This window comes from Pyrus communis, chromosome 1, assembly GCF_041283825.1.
Source record: "Pyrus communis isolate YQ-2024b chromosome 1, ASM4128382v1, whole genome shotgun sequence".
NCBI lineage: Eukaryota > Viridiplantae > Streptophyta > Magnoliopsida > Rosales > Rosaceae > Pyrus > Pyrus communis.
Genome location: NC_142565.1, coordinates 12,433,551 through 12,457,671, shown reverse-complemented (window position 1 = coordinate 12,457,671; position 24,121 = coordinate 12,433,551). Strand labels below are relative to the sequence as shown.

Sequence of the window (24,121 nt, the reverse complement as noted above, 5' to 3'; positions counted from 1 at the left end):
TTCGAACTTGAGTGCAAACGGAGGAGAAGCTGACTAAACCTGGGTCTTCTATATATTACATTAACATGTATAGTTACCAATTATAAACGCCTTTATGTCAATATTATATTTCATATACTGACGTCATATTGACAAAGAGCTATGATATCCACACAACTATTTCTACTTTCCACACAGGACTCAATTTCGGCTGTAAATTAAAGATGAAAGAACAAAAATTAATAAAAATGGTGTGCGGGAAATACAAGGGAAAATTAGAGCATTGCTCTCTCAATTTTAATCCAAATTGGAGTAATGGTCCCCTCAACTAAAAATTTATGATCATTGGATCATTAACTCATCAAAACGTGCAGTTATGGTCCTTTTCATTCACTCCGTCAAAATTCCATTAAAATGAGTTTTGTTAGAAGGACCATTGCTACAAGTGGGTTAAAGTTGAGAGACCATTGCTCCAATTAAGTTAAAATTGAGGGACCATTTGTCTAGTTGGGTTAAAAGTGAGAGACCGTTGCAACAATTTTTCTCATTTGGTTTTCTATATTTGCGCTATGATTCAGCCTGATGTGTATGGCATGTGACTTATTTTGACAGAAGTTCTAACGGGATTGAAGAAAATGACCATAGTTGCATGTTTTAAGGAGTTGAGGGACCAATAGTTATAGATTTTTAGTTGAGAGACCATGACACCAATTAGGTTAAAATTGAGGGACCATTGATACAATTTTCTCAAAATAAAAACAGAAGTGTGATATCACCCCATTGACAATATCTACCAATGAGCTTCACCACAGGCTATGTGTTTGTTTGCAGCTGAAGGAGTATTCACCACTATTTGGTGATGAGCACCTCTCAACTTTTTCTCTCAGCACTAAAACTATGTATGTCGCTATTCACATAACGGATGAGCACCGCCGTGTCCACCAACCCCAATTCCAAGCTTCTCAGTTACATGCACTTCAACACGTTCCCCCAGAGCTGTCTAATATGCAGAACCACTCACCCCCACCACTTGCTAGATCAATTGCCACTACGAAAAAAACAACTCCAAGCGCCTCCACAAAGTCTCATACTGTTGTGCTAGAATAGCACCAAACCAATTGGAACCAACTCAAGCTAACTCACAGGAAATATATCAAATGAAATACAAAAACAAAATATCAAAGACACCAATATTTTAACGAGGTTCCTCAACAATCAATGTAATTGGAGTATGTCCTCGGAGCAGTAGGAGCTCACCTAATAATCCACTATCAACCAAATAGGAGTTTACAAAGTGTTGGCAATCTCACAACCCAAAAAAACAATAGCCCTTGTTTCCCTTTTCTTCGGTTGCTCTCTACTTTCTGCTTTCTCTACATTCTGCTCTCTGCTGCTACTCAACAACTATCAAAAGCTCCAAAGACAACAAGTGGAAGTGAAAAACAAAACTCTTCGGGTGTTGATGGCAAAGCAAAAAAACTCTAGGCCCTTTTTTTTCTCCCCAAAACAAGGAAGAGACAATGATGTTGTTCATCTTCTTTTTTCTTTTCAACAAACATCATCATGCCCCTTTTATCTTTGTTTATTTTTCTTTGACTAGCCAAAATTGGTTTTTGGCCACTTGGCCACTAATCCAACAATCTCCACCTTGACCAAGTTCCAAAAACATCATGACGAGCCAAACCAACATAATCAACAATCAATACAAAAAATCACCCCTAAATACTAGCAAGAGAACAACTCATGCCGAGCCAAATGCTCCAAAAAACTCCTACTGCTCAACATCTTCTTTATATAAGAAAAATGTGAGCCAAGTTCAAGCAATGCACAAACTTGGCTACAAAAACAACCTTAGTCAACATATCAGCAAGGTTGTCATTAGTTGGAATCTTCTGGAGAATGATCTCCCCTTCACCAACAACTTCACGAACAAAGTTATATTGCGCATCTATGTGCTTGATCCTCGCATGATGAACTTGATACTTAGCCAGACAAATGGCACTCTGATTATCACAGTGCACCTCCACCTACTTCTGATTAACCCCCAAATCTCTAATCAATCCATGTATCCAAATGGCCTCCTTTATAGCTTTAGCAACTACCATATATTCACCCTCTATAGTGTATGAAATATTTGTGAAAACTAGTTCATTTAAGCAACATCTTTGCATGCAATTAACAATTAAAAGGCGGAATCATGCTTGTATGCACTTAAAAACAAAACTTTACACATGAAATTCAAGGCCTAGTAATTATGGTGAACCAAGACTCAACTCAAATCTTAAAGAAAAGAGTTGAGAAACTTTTATACCTTTGAAGCACCTCTTTACTTAGCAAAGGATATTCACCCATGTGAGGGCCTTCTTTCCTTAGTCTCCTTGCTCCTTGACTCCATGGATGTGGATGGAGGAACTTTGCTTCTTGGCTCCATGACTTCTTGGATGGATGAAGGAATGGATTCTCCAAGTTTCCAAAATAGGGAACCTTTAAGTCTTCACACCAAGGAGAGCATTGAGGAAGAGATGAGTGATGTAGAGGAAGAAAGATTGCTAGCTATTTTCCTCTAGGGTGGTTGGCTACCTAAGAGAAGAGAGACCTTTGTGTTATCATATTTTCTCTCTAGAAAACCCTAAAGTCCTTTATATAGTCACTTCACTTAAGTGACAAAAAGAACCAAAACCCATTCATTTACAATATGGTCGGCCTTCTAAAGGCTTTGGGCCCTTTTGAGTCTTTAGTCATTAAGTTGTCATACAACTTAAGTTAATGGGCTTGACGGTTCTAAGCCCAATGGGCCTTGAGGTCGAATAATTACTCAAAAGCTAAAACAAACTTAATTAATCCTAACCATAATACCATTTAATTATCCTTACTCATCTCCGTTATTTCTTCAATCTCTACCTTACACGGTGTACGATCCATTAGGTTCCTTTTAGCAAGGCAGTGGGCGATTAAAGATCTTCAAATCAATTGTGAATTGAAACATACTTTCAATTCTCTCTATAGTGATTATACACCTTTAGGGCTTCCACAAACCATGAGTGACACCTAGTAGTATATCATGGCTACCCAAACTAATCAGATGAGGTGGAGAACCTATTCAGTTTAAAATTACAATGCAATATGGTCATTCTCTAATACAATACTCTTGACCACATTGTTTGGTTCGATAGTTTATTCATGTCTACTATCCAATGTGATTCTTTTACTTATATGATTACCTTGAATGTGATTTGAAACGACTTCCTAAATCTTATTCATACTCTAGCCAGAGATTCTTTATCATATCATAGTGTATTCTCCCTTAAACGGTTTGAAGGTTAGAAATCCTTTGTTGTGCATTCACATGCCTCCATGGCTAAGTGGCTTAACCTCAACTATGTTGTGGATACACTTTGATAGAATCACTTTGACATAGTCAAAGATCAAAGACCTAACCATAAGACAACTATGATGCCTCAGGTTAAAGGACTACTTTGTATTATCCCAACCATGAGTTCTCATGTGACATGAGTATGAGAACTCCTTGTTGATTGCGTTCAGTGGACTCATTCTCTATTGAGCACCTACATGCTTGTCTTGGTGTCAATCACACCAATGACTCGAGACCAGTCACTCTCCCTAAGAGAAGACATAACACGTACTGATCTTAATGGACTGTCAATGCCTAATTGGCAATCATATGATCAGGAACTTTTAGGATATGTATACGAAAGAGAATGATCTCATGAATCTAAATTCTTTAGATCACATTCTCCCAATTACATGTTCCTTGGACTTATCGTTTAAGCATATAACATTTATATGAGACGACTTTAAACAATAATCTTTGCCCTTTATATTAAACTAGATTAGTTTAACATGTGAAATGTCCGTAAAGTATCATCATATAATTGGCTTTTAGGGGACATTTCCAACATATAGTAAAGAAAGCAATAGATGACTACAAAATGGACCTCCAACAAACTGGTCATTTAGCCATAGTAAATACATAGCATGTAGTAGACTTCCTTCTACCAAATCACCTGCATAATCTAAATCGACATAACCAACTGCAAAGTTACCAATACCAGAGTCATCCCTCTCACAACATAAACCAACATCTTGAGTACCATGGAAATACCTCAATATCAACTTAGTTGCATGCCAATGCTCTTTACCGAATTATGCATATATCGACTCACCATATCAACTGCATGAGCAATATCCGATCTAGAGCATACCATTGTGTACATCAAACTACCAACCAAATTTGCATATGGTATATTTTTCATTTGCAACTTCTCTTGATCAGTTTTAGGACACTGTAGAGAACTCAATTTAAAATGAGGAGCCAAATGGGTATTAACCAGTTTGGTTAAATCATGAACTCTAAATTTCCGAATCAACTTCTCAAGGTATTGTCTTTGATTCAAGTATATCACACCCTTCTCTCTATCTCTAGCGATCATCATGCCAAGGATCTTCTTTGCTTCACCAAGATCATTTATCTCAAACTCATTCTTCATTTGCTTATTCAATTTCTCAATCTCTTCGACATTCTTTGAGACAATCAACATATCATCAACATATATCGACAAATAAATGAAAGAACCATCTTGCAACTTCTTGAAGTACACACAATGCTCATATTGACTTCTAGAATAATTTTGGCCTCTTATAAATTTATCAAACCTCAAATACCATTGTCTTGGAGATTGCTTCAAGCCATAAAGTGATTTCTTCAACTTGCAAAACAAATTCTCCTTCCCTTTCACTTTATACCCATTCGGTTGACACATATAGATCACTTCATTCAAATCACCATGTAGGAAAGCCGTCTTCACATCAAGTTGCACAAGCTCAAGATCACATTGTGCAACAAGAGCTAACATAATACAAATTGAGGAGTGCTTCACAACAGGAGAAAATATTTCATTGTAGTCAATGCCCTCCTTTTGTGCATACCTTTTAGCAACTAATCTTGCTTTGAATCTCACATGTTTTTCTCATCAACACCTTCCTTCTTGGCCTTCTTGGCATACACCCATTTGCAACCAATAGCTTTCTTACCATTAGGTAATTTAGCTAACTCCCAAGTCTTGTTCTTCAAGAGAGAATTCATCTCATCACCCATGGCATTGCACCACTTCTCATTTTCCTCACTCTCAATGGCTTCCTCAAAATTGGATGGAATCTCATCAGTGATAATAAGAAGAGCAAAAGCAACATAATCACTATACTGAGCTAGCTTGGTAATATGTCTTTTTCCTCTGTTCTTGGCAATAGACTCTTGAGGTGAACTTGCTTTTCATCTTGAATAGAATCAACTTCTTCAACATCCTCTTGGTCTCCCACTTCTTCACTTGTAGTGGCTTCGACATCAGCAGAAATAGGATTTGAAGTACTAGAGGCAACTTTCTCAAGCTCCACCTATTGGACATCTTTCACATTCTTCTCAGTCTTTGAACATACTTTCTTCATCAAATGTCACATCTCTATTGATTACAAGTTTCTTCATCTTTGGGCACCATAACCTGTAACCTTTGACACCACTACTAAAACCAAAAAAGATAGCCTTTTTGGCTCTAAGATCAAGTTTATTTTCGGTTACATGAAAATAAGCAAGTGAACCAAAAATACAGATAATCATAATCAAAAGAAAGGTTTTCCAATCCATACCTCCATTGGTGTCTTACCCTAAACAACAACTGAGGGTAATCAGTTGATGATGTGACATGCATAAGTAACTGCCTCTACCCAAAACAAATTGCTTAAACCCGACTGAGACAACATACATCGAACCTTCTCAAGCAAGGTTTGATTCAAACTTTCCGCAACTCCATTTTGTTGTGAAGTTCCCCAGACACTAAAATGCCTCACAATCCCTTCCTCTTTGCAAATTTTAAGGAAATGATCGGATGTGTATTCTCCACCATTATTCAATTGCAAAATTTTAATCTTCCTCCTAATCTGGTTCTCAACCATTTTCTTCCAACCCAAGAAAATGCTCAATATCTCACTCTTGTGCTTCATAATGTAGACCCAAGACCTTCTTGAATAATCATCAACAAAGATCACGAACCAATGTCTACCACTCAAAGAATGAGTCTTTGTAGGACCCTAAACATCCATAATCAACAATGACATTCGTCTGATGTACTGCAATACCAAACTTCACTTTAGTTTGCTTTCCCAAGACACTATGCTCATAGAAATCAAGCTTACAAGTCGTGGCACCTTTTAGAAGATCTTGTTTCACAAGCCCTTGTAAAGCTTTCTAACCGGCATGGCGTAATCTCATATGCCATAGTTTAGTAGTATCTGAATCAGATGTGCCCATATTTTCAGAGAATGCAGACGCTTCACCTGTCACAATGCTTCCTTGCAATAAATACAAATGACCACATTGATGAGCTTTCATCATAACAAGTGCACCATAAGTAACTTTCAATGTCTGCCCATCTGAATGAAACCTGAATCCCTTGGATTCCAAAGTGCCTAAAAAAATAAGATTTTTCTTCAAATTCGGTACATACCAAACACCTGTCAACTCTTTAACCATGCCATCATGCAACTTCAAACGAATTGTACCAATCCCTTTTGTTGTGCAAGGATTGTCATCGTCCATGAAAACAACACCACCATCAAACTCTTTCAAGCTTGAAAACCAATCCTTGTGAGGAGTCATATGATGAGTACAACCCATATCCAACACCCACTTAGTAGCACAATCAAATGATGAGAAAGTGGTTAAAGCAAAATCCGAAAAATCAGTTTCAAGTTCAACAACATTAGCTTCCAAACTCACATTGTCTTTGGTCTTCAACTTAGGACAATCTTTCTTCCAATGACCTTTATTATGACAAAAAGCACATTCATCCATTTCCAAGCTTTTTCTACCTTTAGAATTTCCTCTAGGTCGGGACTGTGATTTTTTTTTTTTTTTTTTTTTTCTAATAGAAGAAGATCTCCTCTCCGATGATTTACCTCTAACATATAAAGTTTCAAAGGTACTATCTTGATTCTTATCTCTATGCCTCATTTCATAGTTCATCAAGGCATTTGACACATCGTCAAATTTCACAGTTTCTTTACCATGCATACTAGCGGTAACAAAATGCTCATAAGAGTCCAGCAAGGAATTCAACAATATTAAGGCCTTATCTTCATCCTTAATATCCTCATCTAAATTTTTCAAATCGGCAATCAACTTATTAAAAGCATTAAGGTGTCTAATTAATCATTTTGGTACCTTCTTTGTATTGGAAGCGGTAGAGCTTTTTCTTCAAGTGTAACTGGTTCTCAGCACTCTTCGTCATCTACTTGTCTTCTAATTTTTGCCACAACATATTTGTCAATGTCTCCCGCATCACAAAATACTTCTGAGTTTTTGCAAGGCTCAACCGAATTGTAGAGCAAGTCCACAAATTTAATTTCTCCCATTCCGACTTCGACATAACTTCTGGTTTATCTCCCAAAACGGCTAGTAGATCTTGTTGAGCCAACACATCCTTGACTTGACATTGCCACATCTCAAAGTTGTTCGTGCCATCAAACTTTTCCACTTCGAACATTGCATTTTGCATTGTAGTTCTTGCAACCCCGGAGCTGCTTCCAAAAGGATTCGCATCTTACCCTTCTGATATATTTAGCAACTAGACGGTGTCTAAGAGCAACCAGTGCTCTGATACCAATTGTTGTGCTAGAATAGCACCAAACCAATTGGAACCAACTCAAGCTAACCCATAGGAAATATATCAAATGAAATGCAAGAACAAAATATAAAATATACCAAGATTTTAACGAGGTTCCTCAACGGTCAGTGTAACTGGAGTACGTCATCGGAGTAGTAGGAGCTCACCCAATAATCCATTATCAACCAAATGGGAGTTTACAAAGTGTTGGCAATCTCACAACCCAAAAAAACAATAGCTCTCACTCAAATAAAGAACAAATTGAGAAAAAGAAAATTTATATATACTAAAACCCAAACTCGGGTGGTACTGTTTCAGGGCAATGTGCGGACCAAAATGCCCCTCAATTCGTTTGTTAAGCCACTTTTTTGCCATCTTTTCTACCGTAAAATGACTTCCTTGACCTCCGAGGCCACACTTTATCTTCTCCGATTTCGATTTCTTTGGGTGCTTCGGTTCTCTCTCTCCCCATTATCAGCTTTTCCTTATTTTGTTTGACTCCTGCTCTCCCCGTCTCCCTCCTCGCCTCACTCTTCTCTGCACCAAGCAACTCGATTTAGGGCTTCACCATTTCTCTTCGAATCAAGGTCTCTATTTCTCTCCCTATTTTCCGAATCTAGGTTTCCTCTCTATCTGTGGAAAAACCCTAGATCTCTCCACTGCCGGAGAGTCCAAGCTCGGCCCTTCGAGCTTCAATCCGCCTTGCCGATCGGCTCCTCTCGGCGCCTCCACCTAATACCCTCTGGTAAATTTCTCAACTTTTCCCCCAACTCTTTTTTCTCTCTATTTTTGCACTTTCGAAGGGTTTCAGATTTTCGCCTTCTTAAGTTTATGTTTCAGAAAGGACCTTGATTTTGTGTTTAATTCGGGTTGTTGCGTCGTGAATTTTGAATTTTATGTTTAATTTGGGTCTTTACATTGTGAATTTTGAATCTTTAGCCTGATTATGTTGTAATTAATTTTAATTTTGTGGGTTCAAGTAAATGCCTCACCTTTTCTATTCGTTCTTTAATTTTTGAGTTCAATTTGTTAAATATGTGTGATTACTGAGACTTTTGTTCTACCAAATTTGAGTTGCAGCAGAAGGAAGCTAGGAGGTGCAGCAACTGGAAGTCGGATTTCACTCCCGTCGTTGCAATTAGATCAAGTTCTGGCTGATTTGATCTGAGCACGCACAAGTACTCTTCTTCTACTCTTCTTCTCGATTCTTCTACTCTTTCCAATTATACACTTTCCTTTAAAAAAATTCATATAAAACCTGAAATTTGTAGTGACTCATTGTTTACGTTAGTACGTGGGAGTAATGAGGTGGGGGATTCAGCTGAGCTAATTATGAAAGGGGAAATCAAATGAAAACAGAAGGTTTCAATTTTTGTACGTTTTTAAATAAAATGGAAATCAAACTTTTATGGGTAGGTAAATAAAAACAACAAGTTTGATTATTTTAACTCTTTAAATGTCTAATTAAATTCCAATTGAGGAAAGATGTTTAATTTTTTCAATATTCAGATTGAAAACCTGAAGGTTGTCTGTAGTCTTTGAATTCCGCAGGACTCCGTTTGAAGCATCACCAGGAACTAGAAAATTTAACACTTACAACACAGCCGTTAAAGACATAGTCTTTCAATTTGGCTATTGGCCAATATGTTGGGTGTTTTATGGCGAGAGGTGGTTGGTTTCTGCTTCTAATTATGTTAGCAGGAGGTATAGGAGTGTTCGGAACTCAACGAAAAATGAGAAAGGAGCTGTAGTTGATTAGAAAGAGCAACAGGTTTGATGATGGTTGCACTGAATTCCTTTTGTGATGATTCAATTTCGGGTTTTAAATAATTCTCCTGTTTGAATTTGAAACATTGATTTGCTTACGGTGGTGTTAAGGTAAATTTTGCTCCCTTCCAGAATAATTTTCAATGAATTATGTCTTCTGAGTAGTATTGAAGCCGGACATTGTATCTTTGAGAAAGTTTATGTATAGTTTCTGCAAAAGTTTATTTTGGATGTAGTATTATTTGTATGTGGAGTTTTGTTTTTTTCCACTGTGAAATCAAACCCCTCTATCCAGTCTCTCACATTCTTGATATGCTCATCCCCCGAAATCTTCCTTTCTCATCGAAAGGCAGATCAGAGAATTCAACATTCTCAGTGGTCAAAAATGTTACCCGAGGTGGGTCTCGAGTCAATCAGTGGTATGCCTTCAGCCAACCTCTCCCGTGGTAGGTAAACTTAATTTGGAAGGAAAGCAACTCAATGCTTTTCATTTTTTTTTTTTGGCAAGAATGCTACTACATGAATGGCAGATTTATCATATGAGTGTCAATGAAGTTTTATCTTGAATCTAAACAGGTTTTTGTCAATTGTTATTTTCAAAGGTTGTGACAGTTTGGGCTGGCCTTGCAAAAATTTTTGTGATCATAAAACTGTCATGTGATATTACTATTGTCAATGTTATGCAAGGAATAAAGTTTGTAGAAAGTTGTTGATCTACCTTTGCTGCCATCAAAATAATGTATGTAAAAAGTTGCTGATCAACGATAATAGGTAGCTTGCAAATTTTTTTTAATGCATCCTATTAAATGGATTTGAGAGCTACGATATTACTTAATTATTTTAACAATTTACATTAGCAGCTTTTGTTTTTTCACATTGTAACCGAGAAGCATGTATATAGTAAAATATAAAAGAAGTTCAAAAGTGACGATCGAAGAATTTAAAAGTGCTGATTAGTGTGTGTGCGCAAATATAACTGTAAACAGGAATACGAATCCATAATTGAATCCCTAATTTGGTTGTACATGTGTATAGAACTTTTTACATATTTTATACGCTTTACAAACCCACAGCAATGTGCAGGTACTTGTATTAGTACATACTAAATCCTTCTCTCCCAAAAGCCACAAAATATAGCACAATATCTTTGATTGAATGATTATACAAAATAAAGAGCTGAAAACAGTAGCCCTTGTTTTCCCTTTTCTTCGACTGCTCTCTACTCTCTGCTCTCTCTGCTCTCTCGGCACTCTGCTCTCTCTGCTCTCTCTGCTCTCTGCTGCTACTCAACAACTATCAAAAGCTCCAAAGGCTAACAAGTGGAAGTGAAAAATAAAACTCTTCGGGTGTTAATGGCAAAGCCAAAAAACAAAAGCTCCAAAGACTAACAAGTGGAAGTGAAAATCAATACTCTTCGGGTGTTTGGCAAAGCAAAAAACCTCTTGTTTATTTATCTTTGACTTTTTTATCTTTGTTTGTTTTTCTTTGACTAGCCAAAATTGGTTTTCGGCCACTTGGCCACTAATCCAGCACATACTTCCTCACATTCTTCGCCACATAATCCCACATACAGCCGCCATTCTGAAACCACGTATATTTGTCTTCATTTCGCACCCACGTGGGTCCCATGAGTTTAGCTTTTAGAAACGGATGATTTGAAACCGGAACCCCTGGCATTATAGTCCCCTCATTGTATCCACCCGGCAAAATAAGCTCAGAGCAACAATGGCAGAAGCAACAAAGAGGTAGTTGTGTTTTAGTTCTTATGCATCTTTTGATCACATAAAAGAAACCCATTTCTTATTTTCCCTTCTTTTTGTTGGCTTCTTTTGTATTTTGGTCAGGTATGCAATTGTGACCGGGGCAAACAAAGGGGTTGGATTTGGCACAGTTAAGCAGTTGGCTTCAAATGGGATCATGGTGGTGTTAACTGCTAGAGATGAAAAGAGGGGTCTTGAAGCTGTTGAAAAATTGAAAGAGCTTGGCGTCTCCGACCAGGTGGTTTTTCATCAGCTTGATGTAACAGATTCTGCTAGCATCGTTTCCCTTGCAGATTTTGTCAAAACCCAATTCGGGAAACTCGATATCTTGGTAAATCTTTTTGTTTTGAGTTGGGTTGTATTCCTCAGATCAGTAGAGATAATATTGCAATATGTCTGACTTGATACTGATGACACATGTTATAAACTTATAATCCTTTTTTATGTTGAAATACGCATAACAAAGAGGAAAAAGTTGGAACTTTTCGACTGTGTAGGTAAACAATGCAGGAATGAATGGAAGCATAGTAAACCCTGAAAGCCTTAGATCAGCTGTAATTGGTAAGGTGAGGTTATATATATTTATATATATCACATCATAGAAAGGTGATTTTAGACTTTTATGCCATTCTAATTGACGAGAGCAATGATTTTGGATGCAGAAGCCTGATGAAATCAATTGGAGTGAAATATTGATAACACCAAGCTATGAGTTAGCAGAAGAATGCCTTAAAACAAACTATTATGGTCCCAAAAGCGTGACTGCGGCGCTTTTGCCCTTCCTCCAGCTATCTGATTCGCCTAGAATCATTAATGTTTCTTCTGCTGCTGCTAAGCTAATGGTATGAGCAACTTCAGAACTATGCTTCTGTTTTAGCATTCTCCTAACAGAATTAAATTTCCGCTTAGTTGTTAGTGTAATTTAAACAAAATAATTTAGTTAACTTATCTGCCTTACAAAAGATACGGAGAATTCTTTATCCTTAATCTGTTTATCTCTAGTTATTTCATAAATGGGGCTGCTTGAAATGTACAAACAATTTGTCGTTGTTTTCTTTGCTTAATTAAGTATAATGGAGCTCTGGGATTGCATTAGAACATTAACTGAATCCCAGACTAAACGAGATCTCTGGGAATGTTTTAGTTGTAGAATTGTTTTCCGAAAAATGTTTTAATGTATTTAGTTATATGCTGATGCAATTTTTCTGTTTTTTTTCAATCAAATTTAAACTCTGCCATCTTTCGTATTGCTTCAGAATTTTCCAAACGGATGGGCTAAAGAGGTACTCAGTGATGCTAACAGCCTTACAGAAGAGAGAATAGATGCTGTTTTGAGCGAGTTTTTGGAAGACCATAAACAAGGCTTGCTCGGAACCAAAAGCTGGCCTCCTACCTCTCCAGCCTATGCAGTCTCGAAAGCAGCCTTGAACGCATACACTAGAATTCTGGCCAACAAGTATCCAAACATCTACATCAACTGTGTCTCCCCCGGATTTGTCAAGACAGATTTGACCTTCAATGCTGGCTTCTTAACCATTGACGAAGGTGCTGAAAACGTTGCCTGGTTGGCCCTACTCCCCAGCGGCGGTCCTACCGGCCTCTACTTCATCAAGAAAGAAATAACCCCGTATTAAGATGTGGTGCTAACAGAGGCCCTCTCTGTGTTTAATGAATAATAAGGCTTGATAGTTTATGTACAAGCTTTTGGATTCACAATGTGGCAAGACTATTTGGATGATAGAAATATATGAGGGTAGTGTTAAATATGGAGGCCATATCCTATTAGGAGTGATGCTATTGTTTTATGAAAATGGGCGCCGATCGAAGCAAGTCGTGACCGGCACCCTAAAACAAACAGCCGGCCGACGGGCCTATAGAGGTGAGGTATCAGAAAAGCGTCCAGAAAGATGTGGGGTGTAACATTTTCATCTCTTATGCAACTCTTCCAGAGCTAGCATCCAGAAAGGTAAGCAAAATAACAAGAGGACAATGGATGCTCACCTTATTTTATTTGAGAGTATTACTAGCATATGCAAAATATCTAACTTAAGAAAATAATACAACAACAAAGCGTTATCCTACTAAGTGGGGTCGGCTATATGAATATTAGAACGTCATTGCGCTTGGTTCTGTGGCATGATTTTTGTTAGATCCAAGTAGTTTAATTCTTTTCTTGGAATTTCTTTCCAAGTCTTCCCAGGTCTTCCCCTATTCCTTTAGCCCTAGGCCTTTGTCTCGTACTTGCATCTTCTAACCGGAGCGTTTGTAGTCTTCGTTTCACATGTCCAAACCACCTTAATTAATTCTCTCTCATCTTATCTTCAATTTCGGCTACTCCTAATTTGCCTCTGTATCCTCATTTCTAATCTTGTCATTTCTCATGTGCCCACACATCCAACGAAGAATTCTCATCTCCGCTACACTCATTTTGTGTACATTTTGATGCTTCACCGTTCAACATTCCATGTCATAAAGCATTGTCGGCCTTATTGCCGTCCTATAAAAATTTCCCTAAGCTTTAGTGAGATACGACGGTCGCACAAAGCACTCGAGGCACTCTTCTACTTCATTCATGCAACTTGTATTCCATTATTGAGGTCACATAACTCAAGAAAATAATCCATATAATTTATTAAATATGTTAGCATTGCTCCGACTATGTTTTAGTTTTAAGAGAAATTTTATCTAAATTATATGTTTTATTTTTGAATTTTAAAGTTCAAACTAATAATTGATCGTATTTTATATGAAAAAATTTGAAATAAGTCTAATTTTATAGGCCATCTTTTAAAATAAGTTCAATTTGTAGTGACTTTTGACTTTTGAAATATGTCTAATTTTTAATTACTTGGACTCATATCAAAAAACCTCTTTTATATCTAAACGGAAGTATAAGTGGAAAGTCTGACTACCATGGTTGATAAACTCGAAATCATTATTTTATGGTTGCCGGCTCTACCCGTCTCCCTCCTCGCCTCACTCTTCTCTGCACCAAGCAGCTCGATTTAGGGCTTCACCATTTCTCTTCGAATCAAGGTCTCTATTTCTCTCCCTATTTTCCGAATCTAGGTTTCCTCTCTATCTGTGGAAAAACCCTAGATCTCTCCACTGCCGAAGAGTCCAAGCTCGGCCCTTCGAGCTTCAATCCGCCTTGCCGATCGGCTCCTTTGGGCGCCTCCACCTAAACCCCTCTGGTAAATTTCTCAACTTTTCCCCCAATTCTTTTTTCTCTCTATTTCTGTGCTTTCGAAAGGTTTCAGATTTTCGCCTTCTTAAGCTTATGTTTCTGAAAGGACCTTGATTTTGTGTTTAATTCGGGTTGTTGCGTCGTGAATTTTGAATTTTATGTTTAATTTGGGTCTTTACATTGTGAATTTTGAATCTTTAGCCTGATTATGCTGTAATTAATTTTAATTTTGTGGGTTCGAGTAAATTCCTCACCTTTTCTACTCGTTCTTTAATTTTTGAGTTCGATTTGTTAAATATGTGTGATTACTGGGTTTTTTTCTATCTGTTAAAAATTGAGACTTTTGTTCTACCAAATTTGAGTTGCAGCAGAAGGAAGCTAGGAGGTGCAGCAATTGGAAGTCGGATTTCACTCCCGTCGTTGCAATTAGATCAAGTTCTGGCTGATTTGATCTGAGCACGCACAGTTACTCTTCTTCTACTCTTCTTCTCGATTCTTCTACTCTTTCCAATTATACACTTTCCTTTTAAAAAAATTCATATAAAACCTGAAATTTGTAGTGACTCATTGTTTACGTTAGTACGTGGGAGTAATGAGGTGGGGGATTCAGCTGAGCTAATTATGAAAGGGGAAATCAAATGGAAACAGAAGGTTTCAATTTTTGTACGTTTTTAAATAAAATGGAAATCAAACTTTTATGGGTAGTTAAATAAAAACAAAAAGTTTGATTATTTTAACTCTTTAAATGTTTAATTAAATTCCAATTGAGGAAAGTAGTTTTATTTTTTCAATATTCAGATTGAAAATCTGAAGGTTGTCTGTAATCTTTGAATTCCGCAGGACTCCGTTTGAAGCATCACCAGGAACTAGAAAATTTAACACTTACAACACAGCCGTTAAAGACATTAAAGTATTTCAATTTGGCTATTGGCCAATATGTTGGGTGTTTTATGGCGAGAGGTCGTTGGTTTCTGCTTCTAATTATGTTAGCAGGAGGTATAGGAGTGATCACTGCGACAGTTGGTGGACCTCAACAAGAGGTATTTACTCGCAGGGAGACATTTTTGTTCAGTTGCATTTAGAATTTTAGTTAGAGTAACCGTTATTTGATTAATATGGTTTGCTTAATATTCTTTGTATGAGTTGTTGGGATAAAGATTTCCCATGAATGTTGCATCATAAATGCATTATCGGGCATGTTTCTTGCATAATGTTGATGTACATTTGGAGTTTCCTTTATTGATCTTATAATTAATCAAAATGCAGCATATCCAGTAGCTTATTCGTTATCTGCAATTTGGACTCTGATGGCTGGCTCTCGGTGTAGCATCATCTATTGGTCTTGGTAAGTGCGAGTTATATTCAAAATCGCATGAAAACTCACAACCTGGATACTGGAAATCATTATACAATCCATACTTGAGGGCAAGTTCTCTTTTCATTTTTGTTTAGTGTGGATTCTCTCTTTTTTGTTTCTTTCTTTTTTTGTAATTTCTGGTGCTTTCAGTAACTTCAATGCTAATTAGGTTTTTTTTTTCTTTTGAGGTTTTCTTTTTTGTTTTAATTTACAATTTTACTAATTTTCACGTACTTTTTGAAAGTTGTGATACACTCATAAAAAGCATACGATTTCTTCAGAAAATTGGCAATTCACTCATCAGTAAGTCTCTATTTTTTGAATAGGAACTATTCAAAACGATGTATGATTTATTTTGTCATAAACTATTAAATCACATGCCTTTTTTATTTTATAAACCCTCTATAAATCCACTATGTGGCGCCATTTTTACGTTTTTTATTATAATTGACTAATTTGTGATTGTGTTTGGTTAGGGAAATGCACAGAGAAGACGTTCCCAGTAAGTTTAGCAGAAATACCAAGGGAAATGAGGCAATCCGAATCAATGGCACACAGAGTGTTCGGAACTCAACGAAAAATGAGAAAGGAGCTGTAGTTGATTAGAAAGAGCAACAGGTTTGATGATGGTTGCACTGAATTCCCTTTGTGATGATTCAATTTCGGGTTTTAAATAATGCTCCTGTTTGAATTTGAAACTCTTGATTTTCCATTCAGTTTTTCAACAAAAATTCTCCCCAATGCTAATTTGCTTACGGCGGTGTTAAGGTAAATTTTGCTCCCTTCTAGAATAATTTTCAATGAATTATGTCTTCTGAGTAGTATTGAAGCCGGACATTGTATCTTTGAGAAAATTTATGTGGAGTTTTGCTTTTTTCCACTGTGAAATCAAACCCCTCCATCCAGTCTCTCACATTCTTGATATGCTCATCCCCCGAAATCTTCCTTTCTCATCTAAAGGCAGATCAGAGAACTCAACATTCTCAGTGGTCAAAAATGTTACCCGAGGTGGGTCTCGAGTCAATCAGTGGTATGCCTTCAGCTTTGAATGAGAGCTTTGGCATGTGCTCGGGATCTAGATGAGAGTTGGTTCAACCTCTCCCATGGCAGGTAAACTTAATTTGGAAGGAAAGCAACTCAATGCTTTTCATTTTTTATTTTTTATTTTTTATATTTTTTTCAAGAATGCTGCTAGATGAATAGCAAATTTATCATATGAGTGTCATTGAAGTTTTATCTTGAATCTGAACAGGATTTTGCCAATTGTTATTTTCAAAGGTTGTGACAGTTTGGGCTGGCCTTGCAGAAATTTTTGTGATCATAAAACTGTCATGTGATATTACTATTGTCAATGTTATGCAAGGAATAAAGTTTGTAGAAGGTTGTTGATCTACCTTTGCTGCCACCAAAATAATGTAGGTAAAAAGTTGATGATCAACGATCATAGGTAGCGTGCAATTTTTTTTTTAATGTATCCTATTAAATGGATTTGAGAGCTGCGATATTACTTAATTATTTTAACAATTTACATTAGCAGCTTTTGTTTTTTCACATTGTAACCGAGAAGCATGTATATAGTAAAATATAAAAGAAGTTTAGAAGTGACGATCGGAGAATTTAAAAGTGCTGATTGGTGTATGTGTGCAAATATAACTGTAAACAGGAATACGAATCCATAATTGAATCCCTAATTTAGTTGTACATGTGTATAGAACTTTTTACATATTTTATACACTTTAAAAACCCGCAGCAACATGCGAGTATTTATACTGAAGAGCTGAAAATTTTCCCTTTTCTTCGACTGCTCTCTCTGCTCTCTCTGCTCTCTGCTGCTACTCAACAACTATCAAAAGCTCCAAAGACTAATAAGTGGAAGTGAAAAACAAAACTCTTCGGGTGTTAATGGCAAAGCAAAAAAACTCTAGACGAGTCCTTTTTATCGTTGTTTATTTTTCTTTGACTAGCCAAAGTGGTTTTTGGCCACTTGGCCACTAATCCAGCACATACTTCCTCACATTCTTCGCCACATAATCCCACATACAGCCACCATTCTGAAACCACGTATATTTGTCTTCATTTCGCACCCACGTGGGTCCCATGAGTTTAGCTTTTAGAAACGGATGATTTGAAACCGGAACCCCTGGCATTTTAGTCCCCTCATTGTATCCACCCGGCAAAATAAGCTCAGAGCAACAATGGCAGAAGCAACAAAGAGGTAGTAGTGTTTTAGTTCTTATGCATCTTTTGATCACATAAAAGAAACCCATTTCTTATTTTCCCCTCTTTTTGTTGGCTTCTTTTGTATTTTGGTCAGGTATGCAATTGTGACCGGGGCAAACAAAGGGGTTGGATTTGGCACAGTTAAGCAGTTGGCTTCAAATGGGATCATGGTGGTGTTAACTGCTAGAGATGAAAAGAGGGGTCTTGAAGCTGTTGAAAAATTGAAAGAGCTTGGCGTCTCCGACCAGGTGGTCTTTCATCAGCTTGATGTAACAGATTCTGCTAGCATCGTTTCCCTTGCAGATTTTGTCAAAACCCAATTCGGGAAGCTCGATATCTTGGTAAATCTTTTTGTTTTGAGTTGGGTTGTATTCCTCAGATCAGTAGAGATAATATTGCAATATGTCTGATTTGATACTGATGACACATGTTATAAACTTATAATCCTTTTTTATGTTGAAATACGCATAACAAAGTGGAAAAAGTTGGAACTTTTCGACTGTGTAGGTAAACAATGCAGGAATGAATGGAAGCATAGTAAACCCTGAAAGCCTTAGATCAGCTGTAATTGGTAAGGTGAGGTTATATATATTTATATATATCACATCATAGAAAGATGATTTTAGACTTTTATGCCATTATAATTGACGAGAGCAATGATTTTGGATGCAGAAGCCTGATGAAATCAATTGGAGTGAAATATTGATAACACCAAGCTATGAGTTAGCAGAAGAATGCCTTAAAACAAACTATTATGGTCCCAAAAGCGTGACTGCGGCGCTTTTGCCCTTCCTCCAGCTATCTGATTCGCCTAGAATCATTAATGTTTCTTCTGCTGCTGCTAAGCTAATGGTATGAGCAACTTCAGAACTATGCTTCTGTTTTTGCATTCTCCTAACAGAATTAAATTTCCGCTTAGTTGTTAGTGTAATTTAAACAAAATAATTTTGTTAACTTATCTGCCTTACAAAAGATACGGAGAATTCTTTATCCTTAATCTGTTTATCTCTAGTTATTTCATAAATGGGGCTGCTTGAAATGTACAAACAATTTGTCGTTGTTTTCTTTGCTTAATTAAGTATAATGGAGCTCTGGGATTGCATTAGAACATTAACTGAATCCCAGACTAAACGAGATCTCTGGGAATGTTTTAGTTGTAGAATTGTTTTCCGAAAAATGTTTTAATGTATTTAGTTATATGCTGATGCAATTTTTCTGTTTTTTTTCAATCAAATTTAAACTCTGCCATCTTTCGTATTGCTTCAGAATTTTCCAAACGGATGGGCTAAAGAGGTACTCAGTGATGCTAACAGCCTTACAGAAGAGAGAATAGATGCTGTTTTGAGCGAGTTTTTGGAAGACCATAAACAAGGTTTGCTCGGAACCAAAAGCTGGCCTCCTACCTCTCCAGCCTATGCAGTCTCGAAAGCAGCCTTGAACGCGTACACTAGAATTCTGGCCAACAAGTATCCAAACATCTACATCAACTGTGTCTCCCCCGGATTTGTCAAGACAGATATGACCTTCAATGCCGGCTTCTTAACCATTGACGAAGGTGCTGAAAACGTTGCCTGGTTGGCCCTACTCCCCAGCGGTGGTCCTACCGGCCTCTACTTCATCAAGAAAGAAATAACACCGTATTAAGATGTGGTGCTAACAGAGGCCCTCTCTGTGTTTAATGAATAATAAGGCTTGATAATTTATGTACAAGCTTTTGGATTCACAATGTGGCAAGACTATTTGGATGATAGAAATATATGAGGGTAGTGTTAAATATGGAGGCCATATCCTATTAGGAGTGATGCTATTGTTTTATGAAAATGGGCGCCGATCGAAGCAAGTCGTGACCGGCACCCTAAAACAAACAGCCGGCCGACGGGCCTATAGAGGTGAGGTATCAGAAAAGCGTCCAGAAAGATGTGGGGTGTAACATTTTCATCTCTTATGCAACTCTTCCAGATCTAGCATCCAGAAAGGTAAGCAAAATAACAAGAGGACAATGGATGCTCACCTTATTTTATTTGAGAGTATTACTAGCATATGCAAAATATCTAACTTAAGAAAATAATACAACAACAACAAAGCGTTATCCTACTAAGTGGGGTCGGCTATATGAATATTAGAACGCCATTGCGCTTGGTTCTGTGGCATGATTTTTGTTAGATCCAAGTAGTTTAATTCTTTTCTTGGAATTTCTTTCCAAGTCTTCCCAGGTCTTCCCCTATTCCTTTAGCCCTAGGCCTTTGTCTCGTACTTGCATCTTCTAACCAGAGCGTTTGTAGTCTTCGTTTCACATGTCCAAACCACTTTAACTAATTCTCTCTCATCTTATCTTCAATTTCGGCTACTCCTAATTTGCCTCTGTATCCTCATTTCTAATCTTGTCATTTCTCATGTGCCCACACATCCAACGAAGAATTCTCATCTCCGCTACACTCATTTTGTGTACATTTTGATGTTTCACCGTTCAACATTCCATGTCATAAAGCATTGTCGGCCTTATTGCCGTCCTATAAAAATTTCCCTAAGCTTTAGTGAGATACGACGGTCACACAACGCACTCGAGGCACTCTTTTACTTCATTCATCCAGCTTGTATTCCATTATTGAGGTCACATAACTCAAGAAAATAATCCATATAATTTATTAAATATGTTAGCGTTGCTCCGACTATGTTTTAGTTTTAAGAGAAATTTTATCTGAATTATATGTTTTATTTTTGAATTTTAAAGTTCAAACTAATAATTGATCGTATTTTATATGGAAAAATTTGAAATAAGTATAATTTTATAGGCCATCTTTTAAAAAAAGTTCAATTTGTAGTACTTTTGACTTTTGAATTATGTCTAATTTTTAATTACTTGGACTCATATCAAAAAACCTCTTTTATATCTAAACGAAAGTATAAGTGGAAAGTCTGACTACCGTGGTTGATAAACTGGAAATCATTATTTTATGGTTGCCGGCTCTACCCGTCTCCCTCCTCGCCTCACTCTTCTCTGCACCAAGCAGCTCGATTTAGGGCTTCACCATTTCTTTTCGAATCAAGGTCTCTATTTCTCTCCCTATTTTCCGAATCTAGGTTTCCTCTCTATCTGTGGAAAAACCCTAGATCTCTCCACTGCCGAAGAGTCCAAGCTCGGCCCTTCGAGCTTCAATCCGCCTTGCCGATCGGCTCCTTTGGGCGCCTCCACCTAAACCCCTCTGGTAAATTTCTCAACTTTTTCCCCAATTCTTTTTTCTCTCTATTTCTGTGCTTTCGAAAGGTTTCAGATTTTCGCCTTCTTAAGCTTATGTTTCTGAAAGGACCTTGATTTTGTGTTTAATTCGGGTTGTTGCGTCGTGAATTTTGAATTTTATGTTTAATTTGGGTCTTTACATTGTGAATTTTGAATCTTAAGCCTGATTATGCTGTAATTAATTTTAATTTTGTGGGTTCGAGTAAATTCCTCACCTTTTCTACTCGTTCTTTAATTTTTGAGTTCGATTTGTTAAATATGTGTGATTACTGGGTTTTTTCTATCTGTTAAAGATTGAGACTTTTGTTCTACCAAATTTGAGTTGCAGCAGAAGGAAGCTAGGAGGTGCAGCAACTGGAAGTCGGATTTCACTCCCGTCGTTGCAATTAGGTCAAGTTCTGGCTGATTTGATCTGAGCACGCACAGTTACTCTTCTTCTACTCTTCTTCTCGATTCTTCTACTCTTTCCAATTATACACTTTCCTTTTAAAAAAATTCATATAAAACCTGAAATTTGTAGTGACTCATTGTTTACGTTAGTACGTGGGAGTAATGAGGTGGGGGATTCAGCTGAGCTAATTATGAAAGGGGAAATCAAATGGAAACAGTAGGTTTCAATTTTTGTACGTTTTTAAATAAAATGGAAATCAAACTTTTATGGGTAGGTAAATAAAAACAAAAAGTTTGATTATTTTAACTCTTTAAATGTTTAATTAAATTCCAATTGAGGAAAGCAGTTTTATTTTTTCAATATTCAGATTGAAAATCTGAAGGTTGTCTGTAATCTTTGAATTCCGCAGGACTCCGTTTGAAGCATCATCAGGAACTAGAAAATTTAACACTTACAACACAGCCGTTAAAGACATTAAAGTATTTTAATTTGGCTATTGGCCAATATGTTGGGTGTTTTATGGCGAGAGGTGGTTGGTTTCTGCTTCTAATTATGTTAGCAGGAGGTATAGGGGTGATCACTGCGACAGTTGGTGGACCTCAACAAGAGGTATTTACTCGCAGGGAGACATTTTTGTTCAGTTGCATTTAGAATTTTAGTTAGAGTAACCGTTATTTGATTAATATGGTTTGCTTAATATTCTTTGTATGAGTTGTTGGGATAAAGATTTCCCATGAATGTTGCATCATGTATGCATTACCGGGCATGTTTCTTGCATAATGTTGATGTACATTTGGAGTTTCCTTTATTGATCTTATAATTAATCAAAATGCAGCATATCCAGTAGCTTATTCGTTATCTGCAATTTGGACTCTGATGGCTGGCTCTCGGTGTAGCATCATCTATTGGTCTTGGTAAGTGCGAGTTATATTCAAAATCGCATGAAAACTCACAACCTGGATGCTGGAAATCATTATACAATCCATACTTGAGGGCAAGTTCTCTTTTCATTTTTGTTTAGTGTGGATTCTCACATTTTTGTTTCTTTCTTTTTTTGTAATTTCTGGTGCTTTCAATAACTTCAATGCTAATTAGGTTTTTTTTTTTCTTTTGAGGTTTTCTTTTTTGTTTTAATTTACAATTTTACTAATTTTCACGTACTTTTTGAAAGTTGTGATACACTCATAAAAAGCATACGATTTCTTCAGAAAATTGGCAATTCACTCATCAGTAAGTCTCTATTTTTTGAATAGGAACTATTCAAAACGATGTATGATTTATTTTGTCATAAACTATTAAATCACATGCCTTTGTTATTTTATAAACCCTCTATAAATCCACTATGTGGCGCCATTTTTACGTTTTTTATTATAATTGACTAATTTGTGATTGTGTTTGGTTAGGGAAATGCAGAGAGAAGACGTTCCCAGTAAGTTTAGCAGAAATACCAAGGGAAATGAGGCAATCCGAATCAATGGCATACAGAGTGTTCGGAACTCAACGAAAAATGAGAATGGAGCTGTAGTTGATTAGAAAGAGCAACAGGTTTGATGATGGTTGCACTGAATTCCCTTTGTGATGATTCAATTTCGGGTTTTAAATAATGCTTCTGTTTGAATTTGAAACTCTTGATTTTCCATTTAGTTTTTCAACAAAAATTCTCCCCAATGCTAACTTGCTTACGGCGGTGTTAAGGTAAATTTTGCTCCCTTCTAGAATAATTTTCAATGAATTATGTCTTCTGAGTAGTATTGAAGCCGGACATTGTATCTTTGAGAAAGTTTATGTGGAGTTTTGCTTTTTTCCACTGAAATTAAACCCCTCCATCCAGTCTCTCACATTCTTGATATGCTCATCCCCCGAAATCTTCCTTTCTCATCTAAAGGCAGATCAGAGAACTCAACATTCTCAGTGGTCAAAAATGTTACCCGATGTGGGTCTCGAGTCAATCAGTGGTATGCCTTCAGCTTTGAATGAGAGCTTTGGCATGTGCTCGGGATCTAGATGAGAGTTGGTTCAACCTCTCCCGTGGCAGGTAAACTTAATTTGGAAGGAAAGCAACTCAATGCTTTTCATTTTTTATTTTTTGATTTTTTATATTTTTTTCAAGAATGCTGCTAGATGAATGGCAAATTTATCATATGAGTGTCATTGAAGTTTTATCTTGAATCTGAACAGGATTTTGTCAAGTGTTATTTTCAAAGGTTGTGACAGTTTGGGCTGGCCTTGCAGAAATTTTTGTGATCATAAAACTGTCATGTGATATTACTATTGTCAATGTTATGCAAGGAATAAAGTTTGTAGAAGGTTGTTGATCTACCTTTGCTGCCACCAAAATAATGTAGGTAAAAAGTTGCTGATCAACGATAATAGGTAGCGTGCAATTTTTTTTTTAATGTATCCTATTAAATGGATTTGAGAGCTACGATATTACTTAATTATTTTAACAATTTACATTAGCAGCTTTTGTTTTTTCACAGTGTAACCGAGAAGCATGTATATAGTAAAATATAAAAGAAGTTTAGAAGTGACGATCGGAGAATTTA

General features: G+C 36.8%; 3 protein-coding genes and 1 long non-coding RNA gene across 8 annotated transcripts; all 4 read left to right on the top strand.

Moving 5' to 3' along the window:
- Positions 1–10,991: 10,991 nt before the first annotated feature.
- On the top strand, positions 10,992–12,948 carry LOC137720828 ((+)-neomenthol dehydrogenase). Of its 2 annotated transcripts, none has more exons than XM_068459939.2 (5): positions 10,992–11,167; positions 11,267–11,513; positions 11,680–11,748; positions 11,848–12,024; positions 12,439–12,948. In XM_068459939.2, the coding sequence occupies exons 1-5, from the start codon at positions 11,148–11,150 to the stop codon at positions 12,814–12,816; spliced, it is 891 nt and encodes a 296-aa protein (XP_068316040.2). In that variant the 5' UTR covers positions 10,992–11,147; the 3' UTR covers positions 12,817–12,948. The 2 variants fall into 2 exon arrangements, with proteins under 2 accessions (XP_068316040.2, XP_068316039.2); XM_068459938.2 differs by having other exon boundaries at positions 10,999–11,167; positions 11,845–12,024.
- Positions 12,949–15,180: 2,232 nt separating this feature from the next.
- LOC148699189 (uncharacterized) lies at positions 15,181–17,351 on the top strand (the record flags this gene model as incomplete). The annotated part of the gene is made up of 6 exons (XM_088698071.1): positions 15,181–15,409; positions 15,636–15,714; positions 16,203–16,344; positions 16,444–16,494; positions 16,687–16,836; positions 16,979–17,351. Coding segments are annotated over 3 exons (438 nt in total), but the record flags the coding sequence as incomplete, so codon positions are not given.
- A 228-nt stretch (positions 17,352–17,579) lies between these two features.
- Positions 17,580–19,722, top strand: LOC137720831 ((+)-neomenthol dehydrogenase). Of its 4 annotated transcripts, none has more exons than XM_088698070.1 (5): positions 17,580–17,941; positions 18,041–18,194; positions 18,454–18,522; positions 18,622–18,798; positions 19,213–19,722. In XM_088698070.1, exons 1-5 carry the CDS (start codon positions 17,922–17,924, stop codon positions 19,588–19,590), a joined length of 798 nt encoding a protein of 265 aa, XP_088554196.1. In that variant the 5' UTR covers positions 17,580–17,921; the 3' UTR covers positions 19,591–19,722. The 4 variants fall into 4 exon arrangements, with proteins under 4 accessions (XP_088554196.1, XP_068316044.2, XP_068316043.2 ...); XM_068459943.2 differs by having other exon boundaries at positions 18,041–18,287; XM_068459942.2 differs by having other exon boundaries at positions 18,041–18,287; positions 18,619–18,798.
- A 1,127-nt stretch (positions 19,723–20,849) lies between these two features.
- LOC137720837 (uncharacterized) lies at positions 20,850–24,106 on the top strand. Its single transcript, XR_011066587.2, has 8 exons — positions 20,850–21,152; positions 21,513–21,609; positions 21,985–22,184; positions 22,411–22,489; positions 22,979–23,120; positions 23,220–23,270; positions 23,461–23,610; positions 23,754–24,106. It is a non-coding gene; the product is annotated as an uncharacterized LOC137720837 (long non-coding RNA).
- Positions 24,107–24,121: the final 15 nt, after the last annotated feature.

Excerpts from the sequence above, each read along its gene's own strand:
- LOC137720831 (XM_068459942.2), top strand. The coding sequence starts at position 17,922 with ATGGCAGAAGCAACAAAGAG. Across the intron at positions 18,523-18,618 it reads GATCAGCTGTAATTGGTAAG|AAGCCTGATGAAATCAATTG; the intron begins GTGAGGTTATAT and ends TTTTGGATGCAG. Across the intron at positions 18,799-19,212 it reads CTGCTGCTGCTAAGCTAATG|AATTTTCCAAACGGATGGGC; the intron begins GTATGAGCAACT and ends GTATTGCTTCAG.
- LOC137720828 (XM_068459938.2), top strand. The coding sequence starts at position 11,148 with ATGGCAGAAGCAACAAAGAG. Across the intron at positions 11,749-11,844 it reads GATCAGCTGTAATTGGTAAG|AAGCCTGATGAAATCAATTG; the intron begins GTGAGGTTATAT and ends TTTTGGATGCAG. Across the intron at positions 12,025-12,438 it reads CTGCTGCTGCTAAGCTAATG|AATTTTCCAAACGGATGGGC; the intron begins GTATGAGCAACT and ends GTATTGCTTCAG.